The sequence below is a fragment of the Oculina patagonica genome, chromosome 6 (genome assembly GCF_052425735.1).
Source record: "Oculina patagonica isolate OP01 chromosome 6, crgOcupat, whole genome shotgun sequence".
Classification (NCBI taxonomy): Eukaryota; Metazoa; Cnidaria; class Anthozoa; order Scleractinia; family Oculinidae; genus Oculina; species Oculina patagonica.
In genome coordinates this window covers 34,370,983-34,385,708 of record NC_135763.1, presented here as the reverse complement: position 1 = coordinate 34,385,708, position 14,726 = coordinate 34,370,983, and the positions used below count along the sequence as shown (strand labels likewise).

Genomic DNA, 14,726 nt, shown 5'->3' with positions numbered 1-14,726 from the left:
TAACAGTTATTAGACGAGGTTGAGCAAAATGTCGTGATTTGTCAGTGGCAAGCAAATCAATTATTTCCTTCGGCTTCGACACTGACAAATCACGATATTTTGCGAAAACGGAGTTCAATAATTGTTTTATCATTCGATCACTGAATTTATTTCGCACAAGTACCTTCGGGAACTGCGTGGAAACCGCACTATTTCTTGCTGAACTAATGCAGACGAAAGCTTAATTTCGCCTTCGATAATACGAGCTGGTCTTCATCAAAGTCTCTTTCTTTCAGATATTGCCGAAATACAATAAGAGGAATTTCCATTGCCTTCATTGTAGTTTCGCTGTTTTTTCGGTACTAGTAGACAAATCCAACCGCTGTTATTCATCTCTGGAAAACGAGCTGTCATTTTACAATACAATACATACAATACATACTTTATTGACTTTCCCCCTAGAGGCTTTTCAAAGGCAACGAAATAAATACAATAATAAGGGTTCAAAATGTTTTCAAACTCGGAGCGCAAATAAAATTTAAAAAAGCGTGAAATATTTCGTCTGATATCATCCAGACTTCATCAGTCACTGAGGTGGTGTTTTTTTAAGATGAATGTTAACATTTTGAACCCTTTTAACTATGTATCCGGAGCAGGAAACCAATATTTTCAATTGTAAATACAATAATAATTTAAAACTACTTAAAAACTCTAAGATGATATTCATACTGGTGTCGAGCCTGATCGACACCAGTATGAAGTATTATTTTTTTCGGAAGTGAACACAACTACGCATGAGCAGAGTATTATTTGCAGCAAAATCATTGACAGAGGTTAATGGGCATGAGCAGACCATTATTTGTAGGCAGTTATGAGAACAGCAGTGTTACCATTTCCATACAACCTAATAACATGAACTTTCGTACCTGTTCTGTCGATAATCTGTCTTCCAACTTCATCAGGTTTATCAGTAGTGTTTGTGTTTACCACATTATCAGGCGTTGACGAGATGTTTTTCAATTTGTTACGATCAGGCTCGACACCAACTGCAACTGTGATGATATTAACACCACTCTCCTTTAACTCCATCGCTGTCTTTACGGAAGCTGCGTCATCACCGTTTGATTTCTTGTCGACCATCAACACAAGAACTTTCTGGGCATCATAACGAACCCCCTCACCTCCAAAGAGGGTTTTCGCAGCCTCTAGAGCCTTATCAACAGCTGGGCCACCCGTTGTCGTAGGTAGGGCATCGATAAAGGATTTCAGAGTCTCAGTCGAGTCGATTTTCATACTGAATGGTACTTTGATGCTGGGTTCATTGTCAAACGTAATAAGTCCATAATGAATCTTTTCAGTGCCATATTTATCAGCGATACTCTTGATGACGTCTTTCATGTGCTTAAGAGTATTCGAGGCGTCACGTGACGCTGCACCAATGGCGAAACCAAGGTCAAGTTTAGCAATCTTTGTTGGTTCTACGATGAACAAAATGTCGAAAAAGAGAAACAATTAATAGAAAAGTGATAACCCATTTATGACGTTAGCCTAACAATACACTGCATACGTTCTTCTTGGTACGCAGGATCAGTGTGTTTTATGCAGTGGTGTTATAAGTGTCACCGATTGTGGGTAACTTAATGAGACTATGCTACAAAAGACAATCTTGTGGTTTACGGATATGGTCTTATTGAGTAGCGTTGACGTTCTAAACGTCTTTGGACAGTCACAAACCAAAGTAAGTAATGAGATTTTTCATCACTATATATGTCACTCATTTTAGACACCAATTTGAAAATAGTCTATTGACAACATAAAACAAATTATAACAAGATAAACGTTTTTTACATGTCATTTGTGCGTTTTATATGGTAAACATTTTGCAGTATCTTATCACTACTATGAGTTAACAACTCTAACAATTCTAGAGAAGTTACTTTAGTGTCAGACATTCCGAACCACACAGTGCTCCTTTACCTGTTAGGATCTTTATAACTATTTCACGGGCCAATCTCCAAGACTCCTCGTCTTTCCTTGCCTCAATGACATCATCTTTATGAGGAGTGACACTCCTCAACTCGTTAGGATCTGCTTCACTTCCAACACCTACTGGAATTACTCGGATTTTCTGGTCTTCTAAGTTCGTGGCACTTGTCTTAATATCCTCTTCAGTAGATGTCGACTTCTTATCAGTCAAAACGATCAGCACTTGCTTTGCACCGGGACGAGCATTGGGTCCCTGGAAGATCTGCAAAGCCTCTTGCAGTGCCTTGTCAATCTGTGGGTCACTGCTCTGCTTTGGTAGTTTTTGAATGTATTCCCTGAGGTCTTCTATGCTCTTGAAAGATGGGTCTCCTAGTTGAAGCTTGGTTCCTACTGTAGCTCCATAAACGATAACGCCATACTGTATATTGCCATTTCCAAAACCCAAGTCGTTCATGATCTTTCGGACAGTGTCCGTTATGAGGGTGAAAGTAGCATCCGCATCTCCAGAGTTCGCACTCATGGCAAACACAAGGTCCATTTGGGGGAATGTTGCAGTTTCTTTTTTTAAAAAGAAAAACAAAGAACAAATTCATCTTAGTGAGCACTTTATTAAGCTTGGCAAGTACAATTCAAAATGTCATTGACATTGAGCAGGGAATGAGAAGGGAATTCGAAGTGTATCGAAAAGAGTATGAAGAGAAGAAACTAACATAACGGTTTTCTCTTTAAAATAAAAATAAATAAATAAATAAATTAGCTTTATTTAGACACGGTGAGGTTCAAAGCTATAAGCTTGTGGGGCCGTGTATTTCTGATCGAATTGGAATTTGGAAGTGTTGGTTTTTGTGGAGGAAGGAACACCGGAGAACCCGGAGAAAACCCTCGGAGCCATGACGAGAACCAACAACAAACTCAACCCACATGCGGATCCGAGAACCGGGCCACATTGGTGGGAGGCGAGCGCTCTCACCACTGTGCAATCCCTACTCCCCAATTTATGCCTCCCCCTCCTATTTATGCAATTGCAAAGCACGTTTCAGCTGCAATGCTCTTAGGACCCGTCCACACTTATCACACTTATCTGGATTAATTTGAAAACACGTCTTTTTTTCTTGGGTTTGGCCAATCATCCACACTATCCGGAATTGTCCACCGAAAACGGAACTTTTCGAAAACGCTCTTCAAAGCGGATTAATTTGAAAACGCCGGCTTTGCGTTTTTGTGTGGACGGAAAACATTTTAAAAACAGAACTTTTCGAAAAACGCTCTTCAAAGTGGGTATTTGAATTGCATTTGATCCGTTTTTAAAACCAAAATAGAAGCGTTTTTAAATTTATCCGGAAAAGCGTAGACGAAAAATATTTTATACGGCATTTCAAATTTGTCCGTTTTCCAATTTATCCGGATTAATGTAGACATAGCCTTAGAAAAATAATAAGGGTTGTTTTCTACGATCAATTCTTCACTAAACAAACATTTACGATATCCTATAATCTGTCCATTTACAAACATAAAACCTATGATTAACGCTGCAAACCAACCTGTCAGAACCTTAGCCATAATCGCCTTCTTAAGATCATCAGGTTGCACACTCTTTTCCTCTTTGATGATTTTATCTATTGGCGTGATTATTTCCAACTCTTTCGGATCAGCTTCTTTGCCAATGGCCACTGCAACGATCTTGATGCCTTTGTCCTCCAACGGTTGTGCTGCCTCGCTCACCTGAGATGACGTTTTTCCTGATGCTAAATCTGTGATGACAACAAGTACCTTCTTTGCATGAGGACGAACACCAGATGACATGAACAAGTTTTCTGCTTCTGTAAGTGCTTCGTCTAAAGAAGCCCCGCTTCTCTTCTTAGGAATGAAACTCAGGAATCGCAGCAAATCGTCCATGTTGGTGAAGTCACCAAATTGGATCTTGATACTTGCAGTGTCTCCAAACACAATGAGTCCATAATTGATTTTGTCCAATCCATATTCACCGATGATCGCTGAAATGGTGTCTTTCATGAGTTGGAATATTTCATCGGCATCTAGTGACCCAGCTGCAATAGCAAATCCTAGGTCGAGTTCTGGTATGGGAGGTTTACCTGTGAAGAGTTGAAAAATGTTTAAGCCTTCGACACGAAAAACCATAGTCTTCCACTGTCAATTAGAAAAAGCATATGGCCCCTGCGATACCGACGCAGTGCGCTACCAACTGGGCGATGCCAATACCCGATACCCTGCTCCACCAACTAAGTGATCCCGATACCAATGTTGGTGCCCTACTCTACCAACTAAGCGATAGCGAACCGATGCCGATATCGATACCAATATCGATACCGAAACCCCCGCCTCTCCCCCCCCCCACCCCCTCCACCAACCGAGGATAATCGATAACGAAAGGCACTGGAGACAATGGATTTCTAGTCGTAGATTCTAGGACTTCCTGCCTTCATGTATGCAGTGTTGATGTTAATATGTACTGTGTGAGTAAGTCATGGTGGTTTTGACTGCAGTTTAAGATTTCTCTGTTTCAAACAGCCAATCAAAAACATTCGAATTAATTAAAAAATCATATGCACCTAGAGCCCTTCATTTCTTGTGCCAAGGTCCTGCTGGTTAACAGAAATGAAAAGGGGGCTATGGGGACGAGAATGGACTAACATAAACACAGATTTACCCTTTGCAACTTTGTCTATTATCTTTTCTCCTACTTCTTCAGAGTCTTTTTTGTTATCTGTTTCAATGACATCTCCATCTGTTGGTATTTTCTTTACTTTATCGCGGTCCACGTCCGTCCCAACAGCCACTGCGATGACACGAATTCCAGCTGTTTCCAGGGGCCTTACTGCTGCTCTGATGTCCTGCGGGCTCTTGTCAGATGACTTATCTGTAATGACGACTAACACCTACAAGAAATAAATGAAATAAGTGTGAAATGCCAGAACTGGGCCCACGAAATGTTATGCTCTGCTGTGGCTGATTGAAACATTCACATTCAATATAAACTAGACAGTTTTGCACAGGTTATAGTAGTGGACATTGTTGAAGCATTTTTGACATACCTATAATAAGTATACTGGTGAATAATTTAGATTACCTTTTTTTGCTTACCAGGCAACACAATATTACATTATTAACCTTCCCTGCCTAGCAATTCCAAATCGCTCTATCGCTACCTCTTGTCAAGAAGAGCATTAACATAGCCTTACTGTCACTGATGTCAGTCGTCAAATTAAGACAGCTGATTTCCTCTTTTCTACTTATTTAAAAAGTGGCATTAACATATTACCTTAGCTGCGTTGGGTCTAATAAGTGGACTTTCAAACTGTTCTTTTGCTGCTTCCAATGCCTTGTCAAGTGAGGGCGCCCCTGACACTCGAGGTATACTGCCGACTGTCTTAATCAACTCAGCATCTGAATCAAAAATTTCACCAAAGGTGACTTGTGTTGAAGCCGAGTCCCCGTAGACAATGACACTGTATTCCAGTCTTTCTGTGCCATACTTGTCTATGATCGACTTGATGATCTCCTTTATGAATGTATGTGTTTGTTCAGCTTCAAGGCCAGTGGCGGAGATTGCAAACGCCAGGTTGGTCTCTGGCAGCTGAAGGGTTCCATCTAAAAATAGAAAATGAGGTGAAAACCTTTAAGTCATAATAAAGCTCTTAAATACATAACGAGAGTAGCAACAAAATCTCTCAAAGTAAGACGTTGTAAGGAGTATTGTCAAAAACCAACGTCTCGGCAGTGCTGCCGTCATCCGATTCATAAAACCTGCTCCAAGCAAGTTTAGTAACCCTAATGAAGGCAGTTCTTGTTCACAGTAATTTTTGCAATACTGATGTAAGCAGCACCGCCAAATCATTCATATCTTTCCTAAAAAGTTAAACTACAAATTTTAGTTTAACTTCAAGGCCCAGTAACTATTAAAAGCAACGTTGTCTGGAAGAATCTTCCTGTACAACACTTAAAACCCAGTTGTAAAGATCAACAACAAGCAATCACATCATACGAAGTAAAAGAGAAACCCAAAGCATACTTACTTATCACTCTCTCCATGATTTCCTCACTCAGGTCTTCAGGATCTTTATCCTTCTTGGTTGTTATGATGTTACCCTTAGGAGTGACCATCTCGAATTCCTTTGGCTTTACATCATCACCAACTACTACAGGAATAATCTTAACTGCCATCTGCTCAAGAGGTTTAGTTGCGCCAACAACGACATCTTCATCAAGACCGGAATTTTTGTCAGTCATGATGACTAAAACCCTGTCCGCATCCTGGCGGTCTCCAGCCTCGGTGAACATCTCACCAGCTGTCTTTAGAGCTTTGTCTAAAGACGATCCACCAACTGATGGCACGATGGTCTTTAACTGTTCCTGGATTTGGTCAGCATCTGTGTTGTTTTTAAGGTGAACCACTACAGTCGCATCATCACCGTATACAAGAAGGCCGTACCGAATCCTACTTGAGTCGTATTTCTCGAGTAGTGAGTCTATGGTGTCGGTCATGAGCTGGAATACTTCACTGGCGTCTGTACTGGTAGATGAGACGGCAAACACCAAGTCGAGCGTAGGCACATTCAGTGGACGATCTAAAAATATAAATTAGAATTTCGATTTAGCTTTAAATATAAAAATGTTTATTTAGAACTTTGAGTCTGTTCCTAAAAGGTTCTATACGGAACAAAAGTAGTCCTACCCCTGGCTTGAAAACAGAATTGTGAAACATCAGGTCAACTGATGTTTAATGATCTACATGCGTATACACCTAATTGAGGAAACGTTGACCTGTAAAAAGGACTAAACCATGAAGGATATGACCCAATGGTATTCTTGGTAGACAGCAATGGTAAGCTTATTAATATTCCTTTTATTGACAATCAGAATATAATCTATTTCTTTGGGAGCATTAGAGCATGATTTGTGAAACCTGTCTTATTATCGGGTTTATTCTGTCAAAGACGACGATTATTTTTGGATCGCATCGTTCATGGTTTATGCTTCTCATGGGTCAACGACTCTTCAATCGGGTATATTTCAGAAGTAACGATAGACTCAGAACGGACATTAGACAAAGCCTTGATGTAAAATGTTCTTGCATTTACCTTTCGACAGACAGACAGACAGACAGACAGACAGACAGACAGACAGACAGACAGACAAGACAGACAGAAGATAGACAGATAGACATCGAGGCCACCAATTTACTACCTGACGGTCTTTGTTAATGAAAAAGTAAAAGAGCATCATTTATCAGGTGATTTATTCAGTTCAGTGACTACTAGTTACTTACATTAAAAACATCCTCAATCAAATTAACAAAGGAGAGTCTGCTTACCTGTTAGAACCAATACCATGATATCTTTGGAAAGTGCGCTGGGTTGTGCAGATGTTGGAACAGGCAAAACATCTCTGTTATCCGAGGCGATAGACTCCAACTCTTGCTGGTCTGCCGCGTCCCCAACAGCAACAGCGATGACACGAACATTCGTCTCCTCTAGAGGCTTAACCTTAGCCACAATGTCACTAGCTTGGAGACCTGACTCGTTGTCCATAATGACAACAAGGACTTTCCTAGCATTAGGACGCGTGGCGCTCTCCTTGAACGATTCCAGTGCTTTCTCTAACGCTTCGTCTAATGCAGGGCCACCGCTGATTGAACTGAGAGCCCGGATGTACGCTTCTAGTTCAGCAGGGTCTGTAATACTGGAATCAAAGCCTACGACCTGTCTGGCCTGTGATCCAAATATAATGACACTGTACCGGATTTTATTGATACCATAGTTGTCTATGACATCATTTATGGCTTTTTTCATCAAGGTGAAGGTGCTGTTAGCATTAGCGGCTGTAGCGCTGATAGCGAAACAAAGATCTATCTCTGGTGGTTCTAACACAGCTGAAACAAAGAAAGATAAACAAGTATTTGAGATAAAAGAGCAGTTTTCAATTGAGTGTCGTAAAACCAAAACCAAAGTACTCACTCTAGACACTCTAGCGAATCACAAAGAACACAGACAATCCAGTCAACCAGTCAAAACTCGAAGCAAATACACGTAGCTGGCACGAAGCGCGGGAAAACGTGCGCAAGCGAGTCACGATTGGTTTTGGTTTTACTTTTGATTGGCTGAGAAGTGGCATAAGAATTTCAAACCAATCACTAAGCGTAGAAATGCAAAACCAATGTAAACGTGAATTACTTTCGACACTCAAGTGAATACCGCTCTATTTATCGACTGAAACGAAAGGTTGCAGAGTAAGTACAGATGTGTGCAAGCACTTACCAGCTAAAACATACTCCATGACCTTTTCAGCCAATTCCCTCGGTTCTACAGTTTTAGGAACTTCAAAGTCAGTTTGGGGATTGTTTACCAACGCAAAAGTCAGAACAGGAATGCCTTGCTCTTCCAAGGCCTTAATAGATCTTTCAACGTCTTTAGGATTATCGTACGCAGCACCGTCCGTCAAGAGGACAAGAATCTTTTTCGCAGTTGGACGAACACTCGAATCTTTAATGACTTGCAGAGCCTCGTCCAAGACTCGCTTGGTGTCTGGGCGCCCTGTGGCTCGCTGTGACTGCTCAATGAAATATTTCAAGCTTTCACGGCTGGGAAAGTTCGTTTTGAAGTCAAATATTATTTTTGGAAGAGTTCCATACACGATGAAGCTGTAACTCAACGTATTCATTCCGTAAGTGTCTGTTATAATCTCCACTGCATCTTTCATGCGCTGATAGGTGTCGTCTGCATCTCCTGTTGTAGATGTTAGAGCAAATACCACGTCGATCTCTGGCACTTTGGGACGTTCTGTAAGAGTGAAAACAGTTGTCAAAAGAACAAAAACAATAAATACATACATTTTTATAGCGCTACAAGTCAAACTAAATAATCAAGAAACAGTACAGGCTAAAAGTGTGGTCATTTAAAAACGTTAAAACGTTAAACGCGGAATGCTTGTCTTCAAGTCTGTACTGATGCCGCCCTGTGAATGTCAGCAAAAGGCTCATTTCACAGGGAGGGTACTGTCTTGGCAAAAGCTCTATCCGCGAAGGTTTTCATCATTGCAAATATAATGTTAACTGGTAACATACAACAGCCTCGAGTGACTCTGTACACTTATCTTTCTAAGTAACTGGTATCCTACCATATAATACTTATAGTAGTAACTAGTGGTAACCACAGGTTAGAAAGTGCGGGCCTCAACAAACTTTTGTTTTCGGATTCTAATCGTTCTTTGCGGAAGAAAAAAATTCTCATCTTCCCAGTGTTTGAACGATACATTTTCGGATCCTTTTGCATTAACCGTTCATGGTGGAAGATTACGGATTGATAATTGACAAATCACTGGACAAAAGTAACGCGTCGCGCGAGGAATGCATGATTTAATCGAGCACGCGGTGCAATTAAGATGTGATTTTCCTCTGTCGGTGAACTCGCTACGTTGTCAGTGTTGTAAGGAATTTTTCGAGATTAAATAACTGTTGTTGGAATCATTCGTTTTGCTCTGGTTTATCTGTGATACCTTCACAGCAACTCTTCTCAAAACCAACGCCTGATTAACGTCTGCAAAACGTAATGTTTCTTCCATGTGACAGAAGCCTCGATCTTATGTGACAAACTGTTGACATTGACCCATTTTTCGCATTCTTATCGTCTTGATGAACAGATTTTCAACTTCCGGTGTTTCGACAAACGGTTGTGATTGACACATTTTTCGCATTCTGATCGTTCTTGGTGGAAGAACAAAATTTTCAACTTCCGCTTTGCAGCTAGTCTTTTATAAACGTGGCGCGCACGCGTCATACGCAATCCGCTGGTCACCGTCAAGATTAGGGTTGCGAACCTGTCTTGGGCCCGCAATTAGTATTAGAGACTCGATAATACATCAAGTCAGCTTCCTTGGGCTATTCACATCGCTTATTTTCATGAGCTTGCATACCATAGCTTTGAATTTATCCCTTTGTATTCACTCTTTGTGAAGAAGCCAGACGTACAACATTTTTAGTACTGAAAGCTTGTTAAGATTTTGGAACGCCAAAATGTAATGCAATATCAGTTCTCTACACGAAATGCTAGATTGTGATGTTATTAGCGATCTGTCTGCACGTATTGCGAGCCTACGACTGTCGACTTACCTTTCAAAACCTTTTCCATGATTTTCCTTCCAAGCTCGTCAGGATCATCTACTTTGGGAGTTGTAATGACGTCACTCACATCAGGTGTAAGCTCTTCAAGTTCATCTTTGTCAGCATCAGTACCAATCCCCACCGGAATCACTGCCACATCCATATCCTCAAGCTTGTTCGCTTCAGGTATCACATTGTCAAGCCTTGAGGACGTCTTCTTGTCTGTGATCACGACCAGGACTTTGCGTGCGTCCTGGCGCGCGCCTGGCGATGAAAACACTTGTTCGGCAAGCTTGAGCGCTGCATCCAGGGCAGGGCCTCCTGATACGCGAGGCAGGTTTGTAAACAGTTCCTTAAGCTGTTCGGTTGTGGAGTAAGAATCAAAGTCGATGACCGCCTGAGCGTCACTTCCAAACACGATCACGGCATACTGTATGTTGTTTGTACCGTATTTGTCAACGATAGAAGTGACTGCTTCTTGTGTCTTTTGGAATATATCATCAGCACTTGAAGACACTGCACTTATTGCGAACACAAGGTCAATTTTAGGTACCACAGGCGGAACTAAACATGGGAAAAAACACTCATGCTTTAATAAACCGTAGTACAAAAACCTTTAAAGTACAGTATTAAAGACTTATTTTTGGAGATTTTAATTCACTTAATTTTTTCAACAAATTTTTTTCTAGAATCTCACTTAACGTTTACGAACAATTTACAATTAAACCATTTGGAAAATGTAAACTTTAAGTGACATCTCAGCATTTAGCTTATCCCGTAAACACATTTATGCCGCAATGATTGAACTTCAGTGCCGTCTTAGATTACCACAACAACTGAATGCCTGAAAAATACCTAGGTCTGATTTTTTTTTCTTTTTCTATAATGCAATTTCCAAATTCAAAACCATAAATTAAAAGAAAGCGTATATTTATCAAGAAAAAAAAGAAATATTCATACTTGGCTGGAAAACCTTTTTCATCAGTTCTTTGGTCAGCGCGTCCTTGTCTTGATCCACAGGTGCCGTGATAACATTGTTATTATCTCCTGTGACATTCACCAGCTCGTTGGTATCAACATTTGCACCAATTGCCACGGCGATCACTTTAACCTTCATCTGCTTCAACGGGTCAGCGGCTACCTGAATCTCTTCCATAGCAGAATCCCCCTTCATGTCAGTCATCACTACAAGTACCTTGGTAGCATTCGCGCGTGCTCCGGGACCTTTGAAAGCTTTAGTGGCCTCTTCCAGGGCGACATGAGGTGACGTCGGTGGATTGCTAACCGGCATGAATTTCACGAAGTTCTGCAGGTATCCTGGGTCTACTGGGTCATTTGTGAAGCTGAACTTTGTTGAGGCGTCAGAGCCGTAGAGAATGAAACAGTAGCGTATGTCTCGAGTGCCATAGTCTTGAATGATCTTATTTATCACATCCTTCATCAGTTGGAAGGAGCTGCTCGACTGCACTGAGGTAGCACTCAAAGCAAATGCAAGATCAACTGGCGGTGGTCTTCGTGTTTCTGAAAACATAAAAAAATAGAGAGGTTAAGCATGACGTTACAAGACAAACGGCAAACGCGAGCTTGCCTTTCATTTTGTTGCCTTTTTATCGAAGTCTTAAATTTAATCCCTCATAAAAATAGGGGAAAAATCCCCCATTCACGACAAACACAAAACTACTCATTTCCGCGTACAAACGCAAAACGGCAGATGGCAGAAGTTGAATTTTCGCCTTTCGCGGGAAAAAGAAACGTCACGCTTAATCTCTCTTATGATAAACATTTTCCCTGTTGCAAGTTGTAATTGGCTTATCAGAAGTTGATGCAATGCCATGCCGACTAAACGAACACATGTAACCGACACAGACGCGGAAACACACGTAAACAGCAGCAAGCGCAGGAAACCGTGCAAACGTCGGTAAGCGGGCGAAAACGTGTAACCGACTGCAAGCGCGGGAAAATGTGTAACGGGCTGCAAGCGCGGGAAAATGTGTAACGGGCTGCAAGCGCGGGAAAACAAGATACCGTCTGTAAGCGCAGGAAAACATGTAACCTGTTGCAAGTGCGAAAAAATGTGACCGGCTGAAAGCCCGGGAAAACGGTAAACGGCTGTAAGCGCAGAAAAAAGGAGTCAACTGCAAGCGCGGGAAAGTTGTATAGTAAACAACGCTTTCATTCTAATTGGTTGCACCTTGTTTGACAGACAAATAGCTAGATCTAAAGAGGTGTAAAAACAAGACACAAATTAAGAATTGTAACCACTTTCTGTTATACCATACCATTGACTTTCGCCATGATCATCTCCATCAAATTATCGGGGTTCTCCTCTCCATCAACAAGAATTACATTGTCCTTATTAGGTGTTATTACGTCAAGCTCTTTAGCATTAACTTGGTCTCCAATACCAACAGGAATAACCACGATCCCAGACTCCTCTATGGGCTTGGCAGCTTTCTCAACATCGTCTTCACTCTCTCCAGACCCCTTGTCCGTGATTACGACAAGCACGTGAATGGAATCCTTACGTACCCCGCTGTCCTGGAATGCCAGCTTTCCGGCTGCGAGGGCCTCGGTAAGAGAGGAACCTCCAATAGCAGGAACCAGGGCCTCGATGGATGACTTCAACTGGTCAAGACTGGAATATTTCTCACTGAATCGCACGATGATATAAGCTGAATCCGAGTACACAATGAAGCTATATCTCATGCTGCCTGTTCCATATTTGTCAACAATACGCTGTACTGTGTCCTTCATTAACATGAATGTCTTATTAGCTGAGAAACTGGTAGCACTCAGAGCGAAGGCGATATCAATAGCCGGGAATTTGGCTGAAAAATATCATAAAGAAAATTGAGCTGTTCAGTGGAAAAATGGAGAATAAACTAAACATTTTCATCATCACACTGCGACAACACATCTGAAAAATCAATTATTAATTTAAACAGTGACGCAATGCTTTGGCACTCGTATAGAGGACTGGAACTAGTTAATATAGAACACAAAAAGAACTGGCACTAGCCTAAATGATGTAACAAAGGGGGAGGATATAAACTATAACTTATTCAGCGTCTTGCCTGTCATGACAATGACACTTTTGGATCAATGTAGGCTTCTGGGAAACTGCCCACCTACCCCTCCCCAAACCTTACATTTTGCCCAAAGTGATAAGTAAGTGTTAATGTTAGGTTTGGGGAGGGGTAGGTGGGCAGTTTTCCAGAAACCTACAATCTACCAATCTTTTTCGTTAATGGAAACAAGTTATATTTAAACCTTAATAATTGACAAAAAGTGTTTTTTAAAAAAGCGCCAAGTTTAAATTCAAATTCAAATTGTAAATGTTACTCTGAATTATATTTTATAACCTTCTTTACTTTATAGCTAACCCACTGACAACCAAAACGTTCGCACAATTTGGAGCTAGCTCTGACCTACAACACCTTTCTAATGTTTACTTACGTCTAATGACATGCTCCATGATTTGTTGTCCTAAAGTCTTTGGATCTTCCGTCCTTGGTACCGTGATAACGAATCTCTCTGGATTGGTAACCTCTAGCTCTGACGAGTCAGCTTCCCCTCCAACAGCCACTGGCATGACCTTAACATCGTCCTCATCCAATGGCTCAGCAGCTTTTTCAATATCTGACACACTTGAGCCAGATCCTTTATCGGTGATAACTACTAATACCTTCCAAGCATCGGGTCTTGCACTAGCAGACTCGAACGCTCGTTTAGCCTCTTCCAGCGCTGCGATGAGATCAGGGCCTCCGCTTCTTCTTGGAAGACCCTGAACAAACTCGATCAGTTTATTTGGGGTAGAAACATCGCCATCAAAGTCCAATTCTATCTTTGCATCTTCACCAAACAGGATTACAGAGTAACGCAGCTTCTCTGTTCCATACTTGCCGATTATCCAGGTTATAGTGTCTTTCATCAGCCTAAATGTTTGCCTGTTGTTCACGGAATTTGCACTTATCGCGAAAGCAACGTCTACTTCTGTTGAGACCGGTGGTGGATCTTTTGAAAAAAATAGAGAACACGAAGTTAGTAGACAGTAGTTGCCAAGATGCAGCGTTTCCAGTTTCCTAAAGACCTGGCCAAACGGAGACGCAAGTAGCAAGTTTTCAACTTGTCTCCACTTGCGTCTCCGCTTGGCCAGGTCGCGTGCACTTGCGTTGACTTGCGATGACTTGCGTTCACTTTGGTCAAGATCAAATTTGCACGCAAGTCAACGCAAGTTTTTCGCCGTTTGGTCACCCAACGCAAGTCAACGCAAGTCTTGTTGTTCAATTCAAATATTGAATTGCAGCGCGCGCAGCAGTTAAATGGCTTTTTTTGGACAACTTGCGTGCACTTGAGAGTCGTTTGGACAGCCAACGCAAGTCTGTACGCAAGTTCAACAAGCGACTACTTGCGTTATCGGTTGACCAGGGTTTAAGATAAGTTACTAGGAGTATTTCTACTCCCCCTTGATGGGATGCTAGTCCATCGCAGGGTTACCCCCAGAAAAGCTATTCTTCAGTAGCCATTATTATACAGTTGGGTACAGAGAGGCACTGTGAAAGCAAAGTTTCTTGCCCAAAAACACAACATAATGATCCCGGTCAGGGCTCGAACCCGGACCGCTCAATCCGGAGTCCAACGCACA

General features: G+C 41.5%; 1 protein-coding gene across 1 annotated transcript in view; it reads right to left on the bottom strand.

The window, feature by feature from the left end:
• Positions 1–14,726, bottom strand: part of LOC144658049 (uncharacterized) — a 155,151-nt gene that overhangs the window by 113,705 nt on the left and 26,720 nt on the right. The window contains 12 exon segments of the mRNA XM_078518375.1: positions 906–1,457; positions 1,957–2,523; positions 3,507–4,058; positions 4,634–4,862; positions 5,246–5,574; positions 6,000–6,551; positions 7,298–7,855; positions 8,241–8,762; positions 10,091–10,645; positions 11,042–11,602; positions 12,361–12,909; positions 13,538–14,095. Of these exon segments, the coding sequence (XP_078374501.1) occupies positions 906–1,457; positions 1,957–2,523; positions 3,507–4,058; positions 4,634–4,862; positions 5,246–5,574; positions 6,000–6,551; positions 7,298–7,855; positions 8,241–8,762; positions 10,091–10,645; positions 11,042–11,602; positions 12,361–12,909; positions 13,538–14,095 (6,084 nt within the window).